Source organism: Pteronotus mesoamericanus, unplaced genomic scaffold, assembly GCF_021234165.1.
Source record: "Pteronotus mesoamericanus isolate MK-2021 breed Mesoamerican mustached bat unplaced genomic scaffold, CSHL_Meso_final contig_202, whole genome shotgun sequence".
NCBI lineage: Eukaryota > Metazoa > Chordata > Mammalia > Chiroptera > Mormoopidae > Pteronotus > Pteronotus mesoamericanus.
The window spans coordinates 7,998,597-8,013,868 of record NW_026555086.1 but is presented as its reverse complement, the minus strand read 5'-3'; the positions used below and the strand labels follow the sequence as shown (position 1 = coordinate 8,013,868).

Genomic DNA, 15,272 nt, shown 5'->3' with positions numbered 1-15,272 from the left:
GAGTCCTCAACTGACCCCCCACGCCCCACCCCCCACTTCTGGCGGAATCACCAAAGCCCTGGGTGACACACAGAGGCCCCTGCTTGCCCTGGGCCCCAGGGGTCCCTCTGTAAAACGGGTCCACAGCCTCAGCACCGCTGCCTTGGCATTGCAAGGAGCCAGCACCTGTGGAAAGCCTTTGTGGACCCCAGTATGCTCGGCGGGAGGTCCACTGTGGCCTGGTTAATTGCGACAACAAATGGACCCATATTTTGGAAAATCGACATGCACATAAAACTCTCCGGAAGGCTGGACACCAAACTTTAAATAGAGGTTCTCCCTGACAGGCAGGTTCCCAACCATTCTGGTTTTCTTTTTTGGGTCTCTCTAGCTTTTCTAAATTTACGACAATGAATATAGACCCTTTTGGGAATAGGAACAAAGCAACTTTTAAAACGGGAACATCTTATCCGTTTGACTTCTCGATATCCTCCCTCAAGCTCATCACCCCCCCGGGTCTCGGGCTGATGTTTCCCAGCTCACAAGTCCACGGCGATCGCCCCATCAGCATCCCAGCTCAGGGCCCTCCACGGTGGGCTGGGGGAAATCCTCATTTCACAGACGAGGCTGTCTCAGAGAGGGGCAGCCACTTGCCCAAGGCCACACAGCAAGGAGGGACAGAACTGGGCCTTGGTCCAGCATGGAGTCCGAGGCCTGGGTTCCCACCTCCCAATTTGTCCCTCACTGACTGTGTGTTCATTTAGGAGTAAGTGGGAAAAGTTACTTAACAGTGGAGGCAAGCATTTTGTAAAATGCTAAGGTTTTAACTATGTAATAACGCATTATGATAGAAAACAATAAATACAAAATGATATACTTATAAATCTAAATCTACGAATTGTAATTATAAAAATTTAAACACAAATATAATTATTTTAAGTAATTTTAAGAGTAACAATTTTCTAAGTAGTCCTCAGCCCACACTCCAATGACGCCCAAGGGCCCGACTGGGAAGCCCCGGGACCAGCGGTAGCCCCTCTCCCGCACCCACCCGCCCCCACCCACCAGAGGCCCATGGAGAGGCCTCACCTCAATCCACCTGCCATCGCTCTCTGTGAAGAGGACACAGAAGGGGTCGGACTTGGAGGTGACGTCCCGGTCCAGCAGGTTCTGGCCACTCACAGACAGCTCCACTTTGCACACGCAGTACTGGGAACCCATGGGGGCCGCCCCAGAGGCCGGGGCGCCCCCGCCCGGTGTGTAGGCCATGGGGGCCGGAGGCGGCGGCGGCGGCAGCAGTTCCTGGCAGTCTGCGGGGACAGGAGTGGGGGTCAGAGACGGGGAATGGACACCTGCTACACCGCCTGACCTTCAGGATGTGGCCAGAGAGAGGAAAGGTGTGGGGTCGGGGGCAGGGAATAACATGGGCAAAAGATTGGAGAAAGGAGAACGCAGGAAATGCAGGAACAAGGAGACGCTGTCCTTGCGTTTAGTTGGTCTGTGAAGTGACTCTGCTTTGGTCCACCTTTACCTGTGAGCAACGCACAAGTCCAAGTTGCCCCAGTCAGGCCAGCCACAAATCACAGTGGACACGGGTGTCCCCAACATTCACTTTGCCAGGAAAACCTCGCTTCTCCTGAGCGATTAACATGTTGGCGTCTTGTGGCTGCACTGGAGCTTGTAATTACTCAGGTTTCCCTCGTTGCTTTGGCCACTAGGAAGCTCACTTCCGGCAACTTATCCAATACTTGGTCTTTTTCATCATCCCTCTTGTTCATCCTGTATCCCGGGCCTAAGCATGTGACTGGTGCATAGGATGCACTCAGTATATATTTGAATTTAAAAAAGCATGAGTGTACAAGTCAATGAACAGATAAGCCCTCTGTCTCGCTCAGATCCTGCCTGACTTTGTCCTCATCCTCAACAGAGTTTTCCCTTTCACTGGTACACAACCTCCCAAAATTCCATGCGCTGGACCCTATGTGCCCCTTCTGCTGTGAAGGCTAACCACTGGCATTGCTTGCTTTAAGCAGTTCTCCAGGTGCAAGTGTTTATGTGGAGCAAGTGCGGAGAAACCCATCTTGCTCCAAGGGGCGGAGGGGAGCTCTGGGTCCCACAGGCCACAGGCCCCATGGGCCAGCCCTTTGGCTCTCCTTGTCTTAGTTCCCTCATCTGCCCATGAGCCATCACAACACCATCTGAGAGACTCCTGTGATCGGGTCTTATTTCCACTGCCCGTGTTTAGTGAGCACCAGCCCCATCACTAGGTGGATGAGTCCAGCCCCAAATGCTTACCTACAAAGGCCAGGCCCCAACTCCTTGACTAATATTTTGTCCCCTCCTTGTCGAGGACCCAGCCGTGCCCTGGCCTGCCCTTGGCAGGGGAGGGAGGCAAGAGGAGGGTGCTCTCTCTGGGACGACACATCTAAGCTACTGTGCTCCCGAGAGCCCTGCCTGCGAACTGAGCACGTCACCTGCGCAGTCTCCAGTTCTTGTCCAGTCTCGCGGGGCAGCTACCATCAGCACCCTATTCTCCAGAGGGGGACACCGAGGCACATCCATTCATCCGAGAGTGTTTACTGGGTGTCTGCTAGGTGCCGCGCGCCATGCCAGGGCGGGGCTCCTGTGGCAAGAAGACTGCCCGGGCTCAGCTCGGGCCATCCTGCCAGGCTGCGGGAACGGGGACCGCAGCCAGGTCTCCCAGGCCGGAGGCTCTACTACGGTAGGGAGTTGGGGCATTATTCTGAGAGCGACAGAAGTCCTGGAGGGTTTCAAGCAGACAGGTGACACGATCTGATTTGGTTTTAAAAGCTCACTCTGGCCCCTGTGGGGAGAAGGGTTGTCAGGCTAAACAGAGGCAGCAGGGAGGCTGGTTAAGAAGGCGGCTGGCATGCAGGCCGGGAGGACCGATCCAAGGCGGCCACGCTGCCCCCTCTCTCCCTCCCTCCGACCCTGGCCACAGGCCACTCCCTGAGTGCCAGCCTTGCTCTGAGAAGTCACCGGCTCCCTGTCTGCAAGTGAGTGTGGCGCTGGCGCAGAGGGCCAGCAGCCCTCTGGACAGCAGCTCCGGGCCTCCCCGGCGAGGAGAGGATCTGGACAGTGACAAAGCCGGCGCTCGGCCCCTCCCTCTCATCGTCTGTCCCTAGAACCTCATTATAATCACATGAGCCCAGAGCAGCAGGGCAGCACTGCAATTTGCCTGCAGATTTATTCTTGTCGTGTAAAAATGAGTTTCCATGGAGGGGCTGGAGAGCGGTATTCCCTCTCCCTGAGAGTGGCTGGGTGGCCGTGCGGAGTCGAGCGGGCTGAGCGTGACCCTAGCGGCGGGGGAGTGGAGGGAGAATGATGTCCAAAATGGACATCTTGCCATGTGGCTGAGAGAATGCCTGCTTATGCTTACAGCCACCCGGAGGTGGGGTGGGGTGTGACAGCCACCCCCACTGCACAGATGAGGAAACTGAGGCCGAGAGAGCAGATGCCACCTGCCCGCGGTGCCAGGGCCGGGAAACAGCAGAGGCAGGGCGTGAGCAGGGCCTCCAGGCGGCTGGCCTTCTGGTGGGGCAGAGGGTCTGCCGAGCATGGCAGGGGACTAGGACCGAGGCAGGGACCGCGGGGAGCCAGCCAGGCCAAAGGGGGCCTGAGGCAAAGAGGGTCCCAGGGTGCCCAAGGTCACCCGTTTCTCTAGGGTCGCCCTGTCTACACCCCTCCATCTCCCATCATTGCTGATGGGGTGGATTCCAGCTCACCCACCTCACGGGCCCCCTTCCCAACACGTTAGATGCCACCTGGGCCACTGCGCCCTCTGCTGCCAAGTCGGACGGGTCTGCTTTCACAGTCAGGCACACACACTCAGGTTCCTTTACTTCCTTGTGCACGTACATGTGTGTGGTCACATAGACCCGTACACATATGCCCCCGGACTAAGAGATGCAAAGGCATGTGCTCGTGTGAACGCTCTGGGCCACTGCTCCCCACCCCCGCTCTCCCCTGGGCCAAGTAGCCATCATCACTTGCCTGGGTCACCACACTGTCTTCCCGCCCTCCCTGGCCGGGGCCTGGCTGAGGGCATGCGCAGGAGGGAAGGTCACGGAGAGGGCCGGGCCGGGCCCCTGCGAGCGGACTGCCACTCCACCTGGCTCAGCTCACAGGCCCCAGCGCGAGGGAGCGATGGGTGGGCAGGGGGGGGGCACTCCCCCCAGCTCGGGGCAGGCCCCCTAGCCCCAACTCACCCTCCGGCTGGAAGCCTCTGGATCCCCGAAACGGGGAGCACATGGTGTCCAGAGTTGGGGCGGGCCTGGTTGGAATGGGCCCCTCTGTGCCAGCCCAGCATCGGGCGGGTGGGCGGGCCGGACCCTGAGGCCTGACGCAATGGAAAAAGAAACCACAGCTCAGGCTGGGCCGGGCCCCCTCCCCTCCTACTCCAGCAAAGAGGGCAGGCAGGCAAGGTGTCATTAAGGGAGGGCTGGGCCTGCCATGCGCATCTGGGTGAGATGAGAAGGCTCCCTGGTGCAGCGGCCGCCCCACAGGTAATTTGAGGTTTCAGGCTGGAGACGGGGTCCAGGAGCCAGGGCCCGCTCGCAGACAGCCCGGATGGGCACAGGCCTGGTGACCAGACTGCCAGTGAAGGGGCTGGAAGTCACGGTGACAAAATTAGTAGTCTCTTTTAGAGATGGGTTAACAGAGGCAAAGAGAAGGCAGGGCTCATTCATTCATTCAACAAACATTCCTGAGCGCCTTGCCGCGGACAGCAGTAAACAAGACACAGAGGCTTCAGCCCCTACAGGGCCCACGGGCCCCAGCTTATAAGACATCTTGTCATTTAGGCAGGACAGGATTTGGAGACTGCGGTCCTGAACCACAGGTCTAGAATATTCTGGTTTAACCAGAACCCTAAGAACCCATTGGCTTTGACCTCTCTCTTTCCTTCATCCCCCATATCCCACCGCTGCTGCCCATTCCACGTCCACGCTGCAGCCGGCATCGTCCCCCGCTCCTCCACCCCCTGCCTGGCACCAGCTGCCTCGTACCAGGTCAAGCACTGGCCGGGGAGGGGGCCAGGCTTCACTGCTGCAACCCTAGCCCCACCTCCCTTCTGCACACCAGAGCCAGAAAGGGCTTTAAATATTCAAATCAAATGCTGCCACAGCTCTGCCTGAATATCTTCCAGTGGCTTCCCCTTCCAGGTCACACAAAACCCCAAATCCTCCCCAGGCTGGAGGGCCCTGCAGGTCCTGCCCCCACTTCAGGCTTCCTTCCGCCTCGCCCCCTCTGTTCCAGCTGCACGCATTCCCTGTCATTGCCATGCAGAGGTTAAGAGCAGACTCAGCAGCCCAGGTTTGAATCCTGGGCACAGCCTACCTGCCGTGCAACCTCATGTAAAAATGGGAACAATACACGTGCTTTCTAAGGGGCGTTGGAAGGGTTAAGTGAGGTACTGCACTCAGAACAACACTGTGTAGCTTATCAGGGACTCTTGATGGATGGGGGCAGTGGCAGGGTGGGGGCAGGTCAAAACCTTGGGAGATGTGTCAAGTTTGACGGCTTATGTAACGGGGTACGGAGTTTACACTGGCTGACCCTGGTGCCTCTAGGGTCCCCTTCTCAGGAGGACCAAGGGAGACCGAGGTGCTGGACGGGGACCAGGCAGGGAGCGACAGGCTCAGACCCACGCCCACCCTCCAAGGCGCTCCACTCCTGGGCCGAGGCCTCCAGGACCCTTAGGGCCTCCGGGTCCCCTTCCGCCAACCCTGCTCTGTCTCATCACCAGCAGCCGAGGCTCCGGGGCAACCCGAGGCGCCCACGGCTCCAAGGGTGGTTCCAGGTGGGCGGCCTCGGCCCCTCCTGGAAGCTCATTAGAAACGCAGCCTCCAGGTACCCAACTGGACCTGCTCCGTCAGAGCCGCTGGAGTGGCACGTCTCCCCAACCCCGTGCGTGAACAAGCCTTCCGGAGACCCCGCAGCGGGCTCTGAAGTACACGCAAAACCGCAGACCCGGGTTTGCAACCTCTGGCCTAGATGGTAACCCTCTGTTAACGGGACCCTCGGCGAACCAGACGCCGGTGCCTCCGGCCCTGATGGCTGCCTTTACTGGACCTGCGGGGTTGGAACAGGTCCTGAATGAGTCCAGATCTGTTATCTCCTTCCCCCCATTTCCTGGATGAGAATATCCAGGAAGACAAATCGCCACTGTATTTAGACAGGGTTCTCCAGAGAAATCAGAAACAATAGGACTTCTATAAACAAACAGAGAGAGATTCCTTTTTAGGAACCAGTTGACGGGAATGTGGGGCCTGGCAAGTCTGCCGTCTATAGGGTGAGGCGGAAGGCTGGCAATTCAGGTGACCGTTGATACTGCAGTGTTGACCTGAAATACGCAGGGCAGGCCAGGCAGCCTGGACACTGGGCAAGGTTTCTGTGTTAAATTCCCCTTTTTTGGAGAAACCTTCGTCTTTGCTTTTAAGGCCATCCACTGTCTGGGTGGGCCCACCTACATAATGGAGGGTAATCTGTTTTAATAAAAGTCTGATTTTTTTTTAATTGATTTGAGAGACGGAAACATCGATGTGTTGTTCCACTTACTTATGCATTGACTGGTTGTTTCTTGTATGTTTCTTCGGACCTGGGATTGAACTCACAACCTGGGCATATCAGGATGAGCTACCTACCCAGCCAGGGCCAAAAGTCTACTGATTTAAACGTTAATCTCATCTAAAAAATGCCTGCACAGCAACATCAGACTGGTGTTTAACCAAACAACTGGGTACCATCACCTAGCCAAGTTGACACACAAAATTAACCATCATGGCGAACCTCGGCCCCTAGAAGGCCTGCCAGGGGCGGGTTCCTCTTTCTCGTCTGGGTGCTGCTAACACAGGTGTTTTTGTTTTGTGAACAGTCATTGAGCTGTTCCTGTGGGAAATCTGCTCTACTTACTTTGTAAGTTCTACTTTAATAAAATGTTAAAAACAACTCAGGGACTACAAAGCCCCTCCTGAGCTCCGGTCGTTTACATTGTCACCATATTGTAACAACTGGCTTAGGAAAAGTCACCCACACTTGAGCTTAAAGGTGGGACTGACAAGCCCTGAGCCCTGACCAGTGTGGCTCAGTGGGGTGGGTGTAGTCCCGCAAAGTGAAAGGCCGCCGGTTCGATCCCTGGTCAGGGCACACGCCTGGGTTGCAGGTTTGGTCCTGGGTCAGGGTGTGGTTGGGGTGCCATGAGGGTGTGTACAAGAGGCCACCGATCAATGTTCTCTCCCTCTCGTTCTCCCTCCCTTTCCCTCTCTCTAAAAATAAAGAAATCAAATATTAAAAAAAAAAAAAAAAAAAAAGATGGGACAAAATCTCGCTTTCATCTCCCCCTTCCCAGCAGAGAGTGGAAGCTCCACAGCCGCTTGTGGAAAGTGAGGGAGTGTGAGGGACACAGGATCCCAGGCACCTTGGAATTACAGGAACCTGGGAGCAGATTCACCAAATCCCAGAATCGGGGAATTCTAGGGTTTTGGAATCATGTGTTCTTGGAACCTCTTGAAAGGTTTTAGCATTTATCTGGCCCCACCTTCCAGCCACATACCAACTCCAACCACAGCCTCATCGCCCCAGCCTCCCACAGCCCTGGTTCTCTGCAGGGTTGGGGGAGGGGCCCCCCCCAAGCTGCTCAGGCTCCCTGGGCCCTCCCTGCACACCTATTGCTGCCGGCTCCTGCCAGGCGGAGCACAGCCCCCAGAGAACAGGCTGGGGCTCTCATCCAGGTAGGGGGCGGCATCTCAACACAAATCACTTCTGCACCTTAGCTGAGGCACCGGCTGCTGGGCTCGGAAGACACCGCACTCCCGACAGGCAGCCAGGCCATTACAGGGATAAATATAGATACAGACAGCAGGGCGAGGAGGCCCGAGCAGGAGTTGGCCCAGATGCCCCCTACGGCCCCCAGCTTCCACCAGACCACGCCCAGAGGGCAGCTCTGCCCTGTAGGCCCCTTCCGATCTCTGGGCTGTGCCCCCAGGGGAGGGGGCTCCCAGGGGCGGGGGTCCTGTCCTGCTCCTGCTGCAGCCTCCCTCCCAGCCTCGGCGTCGCACGCCTGCCTCCGGCTTCCCAGGAAGCCCCACGGGGATGGGTGTGGAGGTGCTCTGGGATACGGTGAGCACTTCAGGGACCGAGGGCTGGGTCTGGCCAGGCGCAGAGGGTGGACCAAGCTAATGGAGGGTGGACGGCGTGGTGACAGTGACCACGGGCCAAAGTCGTTACAACCTGGCTTCATTCAAAGGGGGGCTGTGGGGCAGCCTCGGGGACTGGGACACAGCCCTTCCCCTGTCGTGCCCACACCACACAGGGGACTTCCGTGCGGAAGACTAGTGGACAGGGGCTCCCGCAAGTCCCTTCTCCTCTCTGCGCCCCAGTTTCCCTGCCTGTCAAGGGCTTGGGGCCTTCCAGCTTGGGGACGTGACAAACAACCCTCAGTCTTCCCTTGGCTGCTCTGGCTCCCAGCCCCAAGCTCCTGCCCGAATCTCTGGGCTAATAAGACCTGAAGGTCCTCTGGACCCACACAGTGCCTGATGCGCCCCGGGCTCCTGCAGTGGCAGCCTGGGCTCCCCTCAGCAGACGGCATCTCCCCACCTTTTGTTAATGACCCTGGCTGTGTGCTGGCTCCAGACTGGCCACCCCACACCCTGCCACACGGAAGAGGCACCCAGCGCCCCCTCTCATGCAGACAGCACCCCTGGCCCAGGAACGCAGGCCCTGCTGAGCAAGTCCTTCCGGCCAAGGACATCGCCATCTGCTCTTCAGCTCCCGGTCCCAGCTCCCAGGATGCTCCTGTGTGCCCAGCCCGACTCAGCCCTGAGGTTTACATCCCTCCATTTCCATCTCCCTGCAACCCAGCACGCGGGCCCTATTCCTCACGCCCCACTTTACAGATCAGAAAACTGAGGCACAGAGAGGTTGAGTCCTCTGCCTGTCAGGGGCTGAATGGTATCCCCTACAAGAAACCTACAATGAAGTCCTAACCCCAGTTCCTCAGAATGGGATTCTATCTGGAAAGAGGGGAGTTGCAGATGTAAGTGGTTAAGATGAGGTCATACTGGAGTAGGGTGGGCCCTCAACCCAACAGGGCTGGTGTCCTTATGAAAGGACAGTGTGAAGACAGAGGGAAGACAGCCACGAGAAGGCAGCAGAGACTGGAGTGACGCAGCCACAAGGTAAGCCATGCCTGTGGCAACCAGAAGATGCAAGGACGTGCCTGTCCCTCAAGCCTTTAGAGGAGACGCGGCTCTGCCGGCACCGTGAACTTGGACTTCTAGCCTCCAGAGCTGTTGTTTTAAACCATCCATCTGCTGGGTGATGTGTGGTTACAGCAGCCCTGGGAAATGAATACAGCGCACAACGTCAGTCACCCAGCCCACAGCAAAGCAGAGTTTGACACCAGGCTGCTCCACGGCGCTCTTCCCCAGCACACTGCTCCCCTCCCTGGGGACCACGGGGATTGTGGGGATGGGACAGCCAGGGTACAGGGACAGGCCACATGCCCCCAGATCCTGACGAGACATAAGCGCCCCTGAGAGATGAAGCTGGGTTGAGGGGAGAATGGTGTCCTGGGGCCACTAAGCATGTTTGCACCTCAGGGCCTTTGCATGTGCTGTGTCCTCTGCCCGAGGCTCCGGCATTCATTCCCACCAGCCACTGGGCGCCGCGTGGGCTGAGATACAGCCGCGAAGGAGACAGCAAGGCCACAGATAAGCATCCCAGCGTGAATGTCACCGGCTCCTCCTCAAGAACCACCCCCCGCCGACCCTCACCGCAGCCTTCCCATCTGAGTCTCTGCGCCTGCTTCATTCTCTCTGTGGCATTCCCCCCCCCCCCCCCGAAGCTTTCCTGCCTCTTGGTCATTTGCTTGTCTCTCCGTCCCCCCACTCCACTCAGGGCTCCACAGCTGCACCCTCAGCCCGGTCCGCAGCCCGGAGAAGCTGCTCAGTTACTCAGCGAGTGACAACCCATGACTGCACGATGAGCTGAGCGAAGCCTTCCTGGAAGGCGGGGACCCGCAGCCGCAGGTGGGAGCAGAACCGTCACACCTGTGCACGGCGCTCTGCAGCGCACAAGCCCTCCCACAGCCGCTTCGGAACCCCTCGAGGAGCGCGGCAGGGAGAGCTCCTGGTCTGAAGATCCCCGCTCTCTCATTGAAGAAACAGCTCAGACAAGTTAAGAGACCTGGTCACACGGGGGATGGGCGATTCTCCCCAGGACACCTCCGTCCCCTGGGCAGGCGGGTGATGACAACAGGTGGTACCCCACTCAGAGAGGAAGCCACCTCCTCCGCGGCCCCCAGCCCCAAGGTCGTGCAGTACCAGGTGGATCCCACCTCCTTCCAGGCACACAGCTTTCCCTGTCCCCCGGAACACACTTGTCCCTTCCCCATCAGCGTGTCCCCGTCCTCTGAGGGTCCCCTAGCACTCGGCGTGTTGAGACGGGGACCCCTCCCGAGACCCAAAAGGGCAAATTCCTGATTCTGCCACGCTCCACCACCCAACCTCACAAACCCATTTGGCAGGAGGGGCAGCTTCCGTCACTGAGCTTACAGTTCCTGAGTGCCCAACTCAGCGCAGGGAAGGGCCAGGAACCAGACAGTCACGGTCCCCGCCCGCCCGTGCGGCCCATGCTTTTCGGGCAGGAGGGCAGAATACAGGTTGATGCCCAGAAGAACAAATAAGATGACTGCAGTGTGTGGCTAATGCCCAGGGAAAAATGAAGCCAGCTGATGTGGTCGTGAGGGAGGGATGAGCGGCTAGTCTCATCCTAGGTCCTGGAGGAGGAAGGTGTGGACAGGGCAGCTTGCTTGACTCCACCATGGCATGGAGGCCGGGTGGCCCAGCGAGGGGACAGGACACCGGGCGGAGAGCCAGGGGGCACCTCGCACCTCAACCCAGTCCGCAGGCACAGAGAGTGGCAGGAGGACGCCACGACTCGCCTCAGGACCTTGTATTCTCCCTTCTGGACAGCGGGGCCGGACACAGTCACTGCCAAGATCCCAGGGTGCCAGGGCTTCCCACCCTGCGTCCCTCAGGGGGCCGGGCAGCTGTGGAGGGATCCCACCCTTTGTCTGAGGCCACCTTCTCCAAAGGGGAGGGAGCTGGACTCCTGAAGTGACCGTGCAGACTCAGCTGCCCCATCAGGGTGGGAGGAGGAGACAATAGGGAGACCTCCATCAAGCAGAGGGGCCCTGGGGGCTTCTCAGTAGGGGACTTTACCTGGGACAACCCTCCCCTCTGCTGCTCTGGCTCCCTGGAGCCCCGAGAGGCCGGCCCAACGAGGTGAAATGGGAGTACCCAGAGGAACTACCTTCCCCCAGTCTCCTGGGCCTGGGAGCACCTCCCCACTCTGGACCCGGCCCCCAGACCCGCCCAGAAGTCCCACACGGGCCTGGGGGCTCCTCTCTGCGGGGCGGAGGCGGGGCCGCAGACAGCACCGAGGTGCAGTTACACCCACGAGGCACGCTGACGTCCGTGACTGACGGCCCTGACGGATCAGGGCTCCGGGGCGCCTACCACGGACCCACCACGGACCCGCCATGGCATCGGCATGTCATCAAATTTAATCCTCACAACCACCCAGGAGCTCAAACAGGTGGAGAAGACTGTTCTCGCTACTTTATGGGCAGAGAAATGGAGGTCCTCCCTTGACCCCTTATGCCCCTGAGTGTTTAATTCTCACGGCCTCTGGGAGGAAGGTCCCTTGAGACACCACAAGAGACATCCTATTTGCCGTTCACGAAGTGCACCCCACTTTGCAGAACACCTGCCCTATGGGCCCCGGGTTCCAGCCTCCCGGCAGCCCTGTAAACTGAACTGTGTCATACTTTGCTTCATTTTACAGATGGAAAAACTCCCGAGCCCAAGGGGCGACAGGGACACAGACAGGAAGTGGCAGAGGTCGAGGGGAACCCATGGGACGACATTCTTTTCCGCAGGCTCTTTCCGTGAAGAAACCTGCCCGGGTGACCCCCTGGCTCTGCCAGCTCTGTCGCCTGCCTACCTGGGGCCGTGCCAGCGCTCACTGGGTCACTGGGCCCTGTGCCAGGGGGATTGCAACAAAGCCTCTCCTCTCTGTTTGCTCCCAGCCTCCCGGCACGAGCCCTGGACCATTAGCCCATTTTATAGACAAGGACGGTGGGGGGGGGGGTGCGGTGGGGGGAGCTCAGAGGGGAGGAGGCCAAGGGGCGGGGAGGGGGGCGGGGGGTGGGCAGGCACTGCTGGCTGGGCATTCAGACCCAGGCCCTGCAGAGCTCCCCATCAGGGCTGGCCTGGGAGGTTACAGCTGGCCCTCCCCCCAGTTACGGAAGCGGTGGGTGCTCCAAGAGACCGGTGGGTGCTCCAAGAGACCGAAAAAGCCTCCCACCCCCTCGGGACCGCACCCACCCCCAGGCAAGCAAACAAAGGGCCGTGCAGATCCTCCCGGATCCCTTGTCCCTGTCACTACCCCCAATACATAACAGGGCTGGGGGTCACAGGCAACAGGAACCCTCAATTGGCTACCAGAGCCCCGGGTTCCAGTGCCACCTGTGAGCCGGGGCAAAGCACAACCCCCTTTGAAGGAGACCCTTCCCCACCGGAGGGCTCGTGGAAGCTGGTGGGAAGGGGAGGCTGCAGGATGGAATGGCAGAAGGGAAGAGGTAAGACACGCTCTGCTCAGAGAAGCAGCGCCGGGAGGGAAGGGGGAAGGGGAGCAGGAAGGAAGAAAGAGCATTTCTCTCTCTCCATGCCCCCCCCTCCCCGCCCCCAAACACACAGGTGCCAGACAGCTTTGGCGAAAAAACTAGTTTGCAAACACACTCCGACTTCTGGTAAGCTGCAAGCGCCGCTCCCTCTCTTGGCTCCACCTTCCGGGGCTGGGAGCTGGCTCCCGGGCAGTTCCCTGGGGCTGCGGGTTTGGGAGCCGGGTATGGGGCGAGAGGGGCCCGCGCCAGTCAGGAGCCAGCCCGGCCTCAAGTCTTCAGCAGCTGGGGACTCCACCCTCCGGACGTCCCCAGGCTCCCCGGCAAGGTAGGAGGGTCCCTAGACCAACGGGGCTGAGATCCCCCGAGGGCGCAAACCACCTCCAGCGCCCTGACTGCTCCCTACCCCCTCGGCAGTCCGGGTGAAGCCGGAGCGCCCCCGAGTGGTCGGGTCGGAGCTGAGTCACCCGAGCGCCGGAGTCCGGGTGCGCGCGGGTGGCGGGGGCTCGGAGCGCCGCAGCCCCCCGAGGCGGAACCCAGCTTCCTTCCAACGCGCCAGGAGGTAAGCGCCAAGGCCGAACTTGAGCGCTCGCGCCAAGGCGCCGCCCGCCTCTGGCCCTCCCGGGCCCCACTCACCGCGGGTCCCGGGGGCGCCGCCGCCTTCACCGCGCGGCTGCCGCTGCCCGCGCTCCGGTCCGCCGGGGCATCCCCGGGCGGTCCCCTGCTCGGCCGGGCCCGCGGGCGCGGGACGGGCTCAGGGCGCTGCCCGCGCGGCCAGGGCCAGCTCGCGGGCGCTCCCAGCCGCTCAGGGTCCGGTCCTCCTCCGGGGCCGGGCGGGCGGGCGACGGCGGCGGCTCGGGCTCCTCCCCCCGGCCGAGGAGGGGCGGGTGTGGGGAGGGAAGTGGGGAGGCGAGGCGGGCGCTTCCTGGAGGGGCGAGCGCTCCCAGCGGGCGTGGCGGGGGCACTGTCCCGCCCGCCGCCCGCCTTTCCCCGCCTGCGGCGGGCGCGCCCTGGCACTCCGTGCTCTTGGCAGCGCGGGGTCCGAACGTTCGAGGCCGGAATCCGAGGGTCCGATCGTGCCGGGCTGGGGCTCCGTGGGTAGGAACGCCGCTGGTTCGCACCTTCCCCAGGCCGGCCTCGCCGGAGCCGCGGGCACCACCTCCGAGGGCCGAGCGCCGTGAGCTCAAGTCCGCCGACGCGGGAACCGAGGGGTGGGCTCAGCCGGGGCCTGCGGGGTTCCCAGAGCGCCGCCTACGGCCTCGACCCCGAGGGCCGATGGGCTCCGTGCTGCGCCCTCGGAGCTACGCCGCTGGGCTTGGTTCTGGGCGGTACGGGGCAGCACTAGGACCGCAGTGTTCTCTTTCCTTTCTTTTCTCTTTCTTTTTTTCTATAGTGAAAGAGCTCGGCATGTTCTTACCACCAGAGACTGGGAAGATGGCACATATTTCTCTGACAAATAAGATAAAGACAGTTTGAGCAGTGCCTGGAGCTTGTCAACCAGAGGGCAATTAGGCGGTTCCCTGAGGCCCAGGCACTGAAAACCCCTCCTGCGAAGGCCTTCTTTTTGCCCTAGAAGAGGCATCAATTTAAGAACGCGTCTGTAGCCGGGCGTTCGTACTGTGGGCCCCTCGGCGGCGGTGCGTGGTCTAAACAACCCCCTCCTATTCAGTGTCATAGACCACCGAGCCTGGAGTCTGTGTAACCAGGCTGTGGGGGAGGAAGCTGGCCCGAGACCTCAAGCCCGCGACCAAAGCCCTTGGCCTGCGGCGCCAAGAGCTAACTCAGCGCTTGGGCTGTGGGTTTTGCATTTCAGGCAGGTGTGGGTTAACCTGGAGGCTCGCGCTGCAGACAGCAACCTCCCTTCACGTCTGAGTCACAGGCACTTTGCTGCCTTAGAGGGGCGGCCACTAAAAAGCCCTAGGGCTCTGAGCTCTGTTCCCTGCCTGCCTGTCCCTCATCTATCCTGCCTTTCTGCAAGCTCTCCTTATCTTCCTTCCATCCAAAGTCCTTAAAGCTCTCAGCCCAGTTACCGGGGCAAACCAACCAGCAGGTGTTCTTAGCTCCGGCTCCAGCTCATTTCCACCGGGACCTTGCCTGGCTCCCAGAACCTCTCTCCTCTCCCTGGGCCAAAGCAAGAAGGCCAGGCACTGAGATGGACAATGTTGAGCCCAAGCAGCCTCCCTCCCCTCAAGTTGCTCACCTCCCCCCTCCCCTTGCACCCTGGGGGCAAAACCAGGACCCAGGCCGTCATATTACCGAATGAAAAGTGCGAAGGTGGGCAGTTGGGTGGTCCAGAAGGCCCTGCTCAGCCCTGGGCCTCTGCCGGAGAGCCTTCCCCTCGGAGACCGGGGCAAGAAGCTCCCTGGCTGAGGGCAGTTATAGCAGTTCCACTCCTAGGTAACTACCCAAGGGAGATGGGAACAGTCGACCACACACAGGCTTGTACATGAAGGTTCGTCGCGGCATGATTTAGAACAGCCAAAAAGTGGAAAAAACTCAGAGGTCCATGAGCTGATGCACACACAGCAAACACACTGTGGTCTGGCCATGCAATGGAATGTGATTCAGCCATAGAAAGGCGTGATGG

General features: G+C 60.1%; 1 protein-coding gene across 1 annotated transcript in view; it reads right to left on the bottom strand.

The window, feature by feature from the left end:
• Positions 1–13,419, bottom strand: part of CPNE2 (copine 2) — a 39,442-nt gene extending 26,023 nt beyond the window's left edge. The window contains exons 1-2 of the mRNA XM_054570359.1: positions 13,322–13,419; positions 1,069–1,289 (exon numbers count right to left, since the gene is read on the bottom strand). Of these exons, the coding sequence (XP_054426334.1) occupies positions 1,069–1,248 (180 nt within the window). The 5' untranslated portion in view covers positions 1,249–1,289; positions 13,322–13,419. The remainder of the gene's footprint in view (positions 1–1,068; positions 1,290–13,321) is intronic.
• Positions 13,420–15,272: the final 1,853 nt, after the last annotated feature.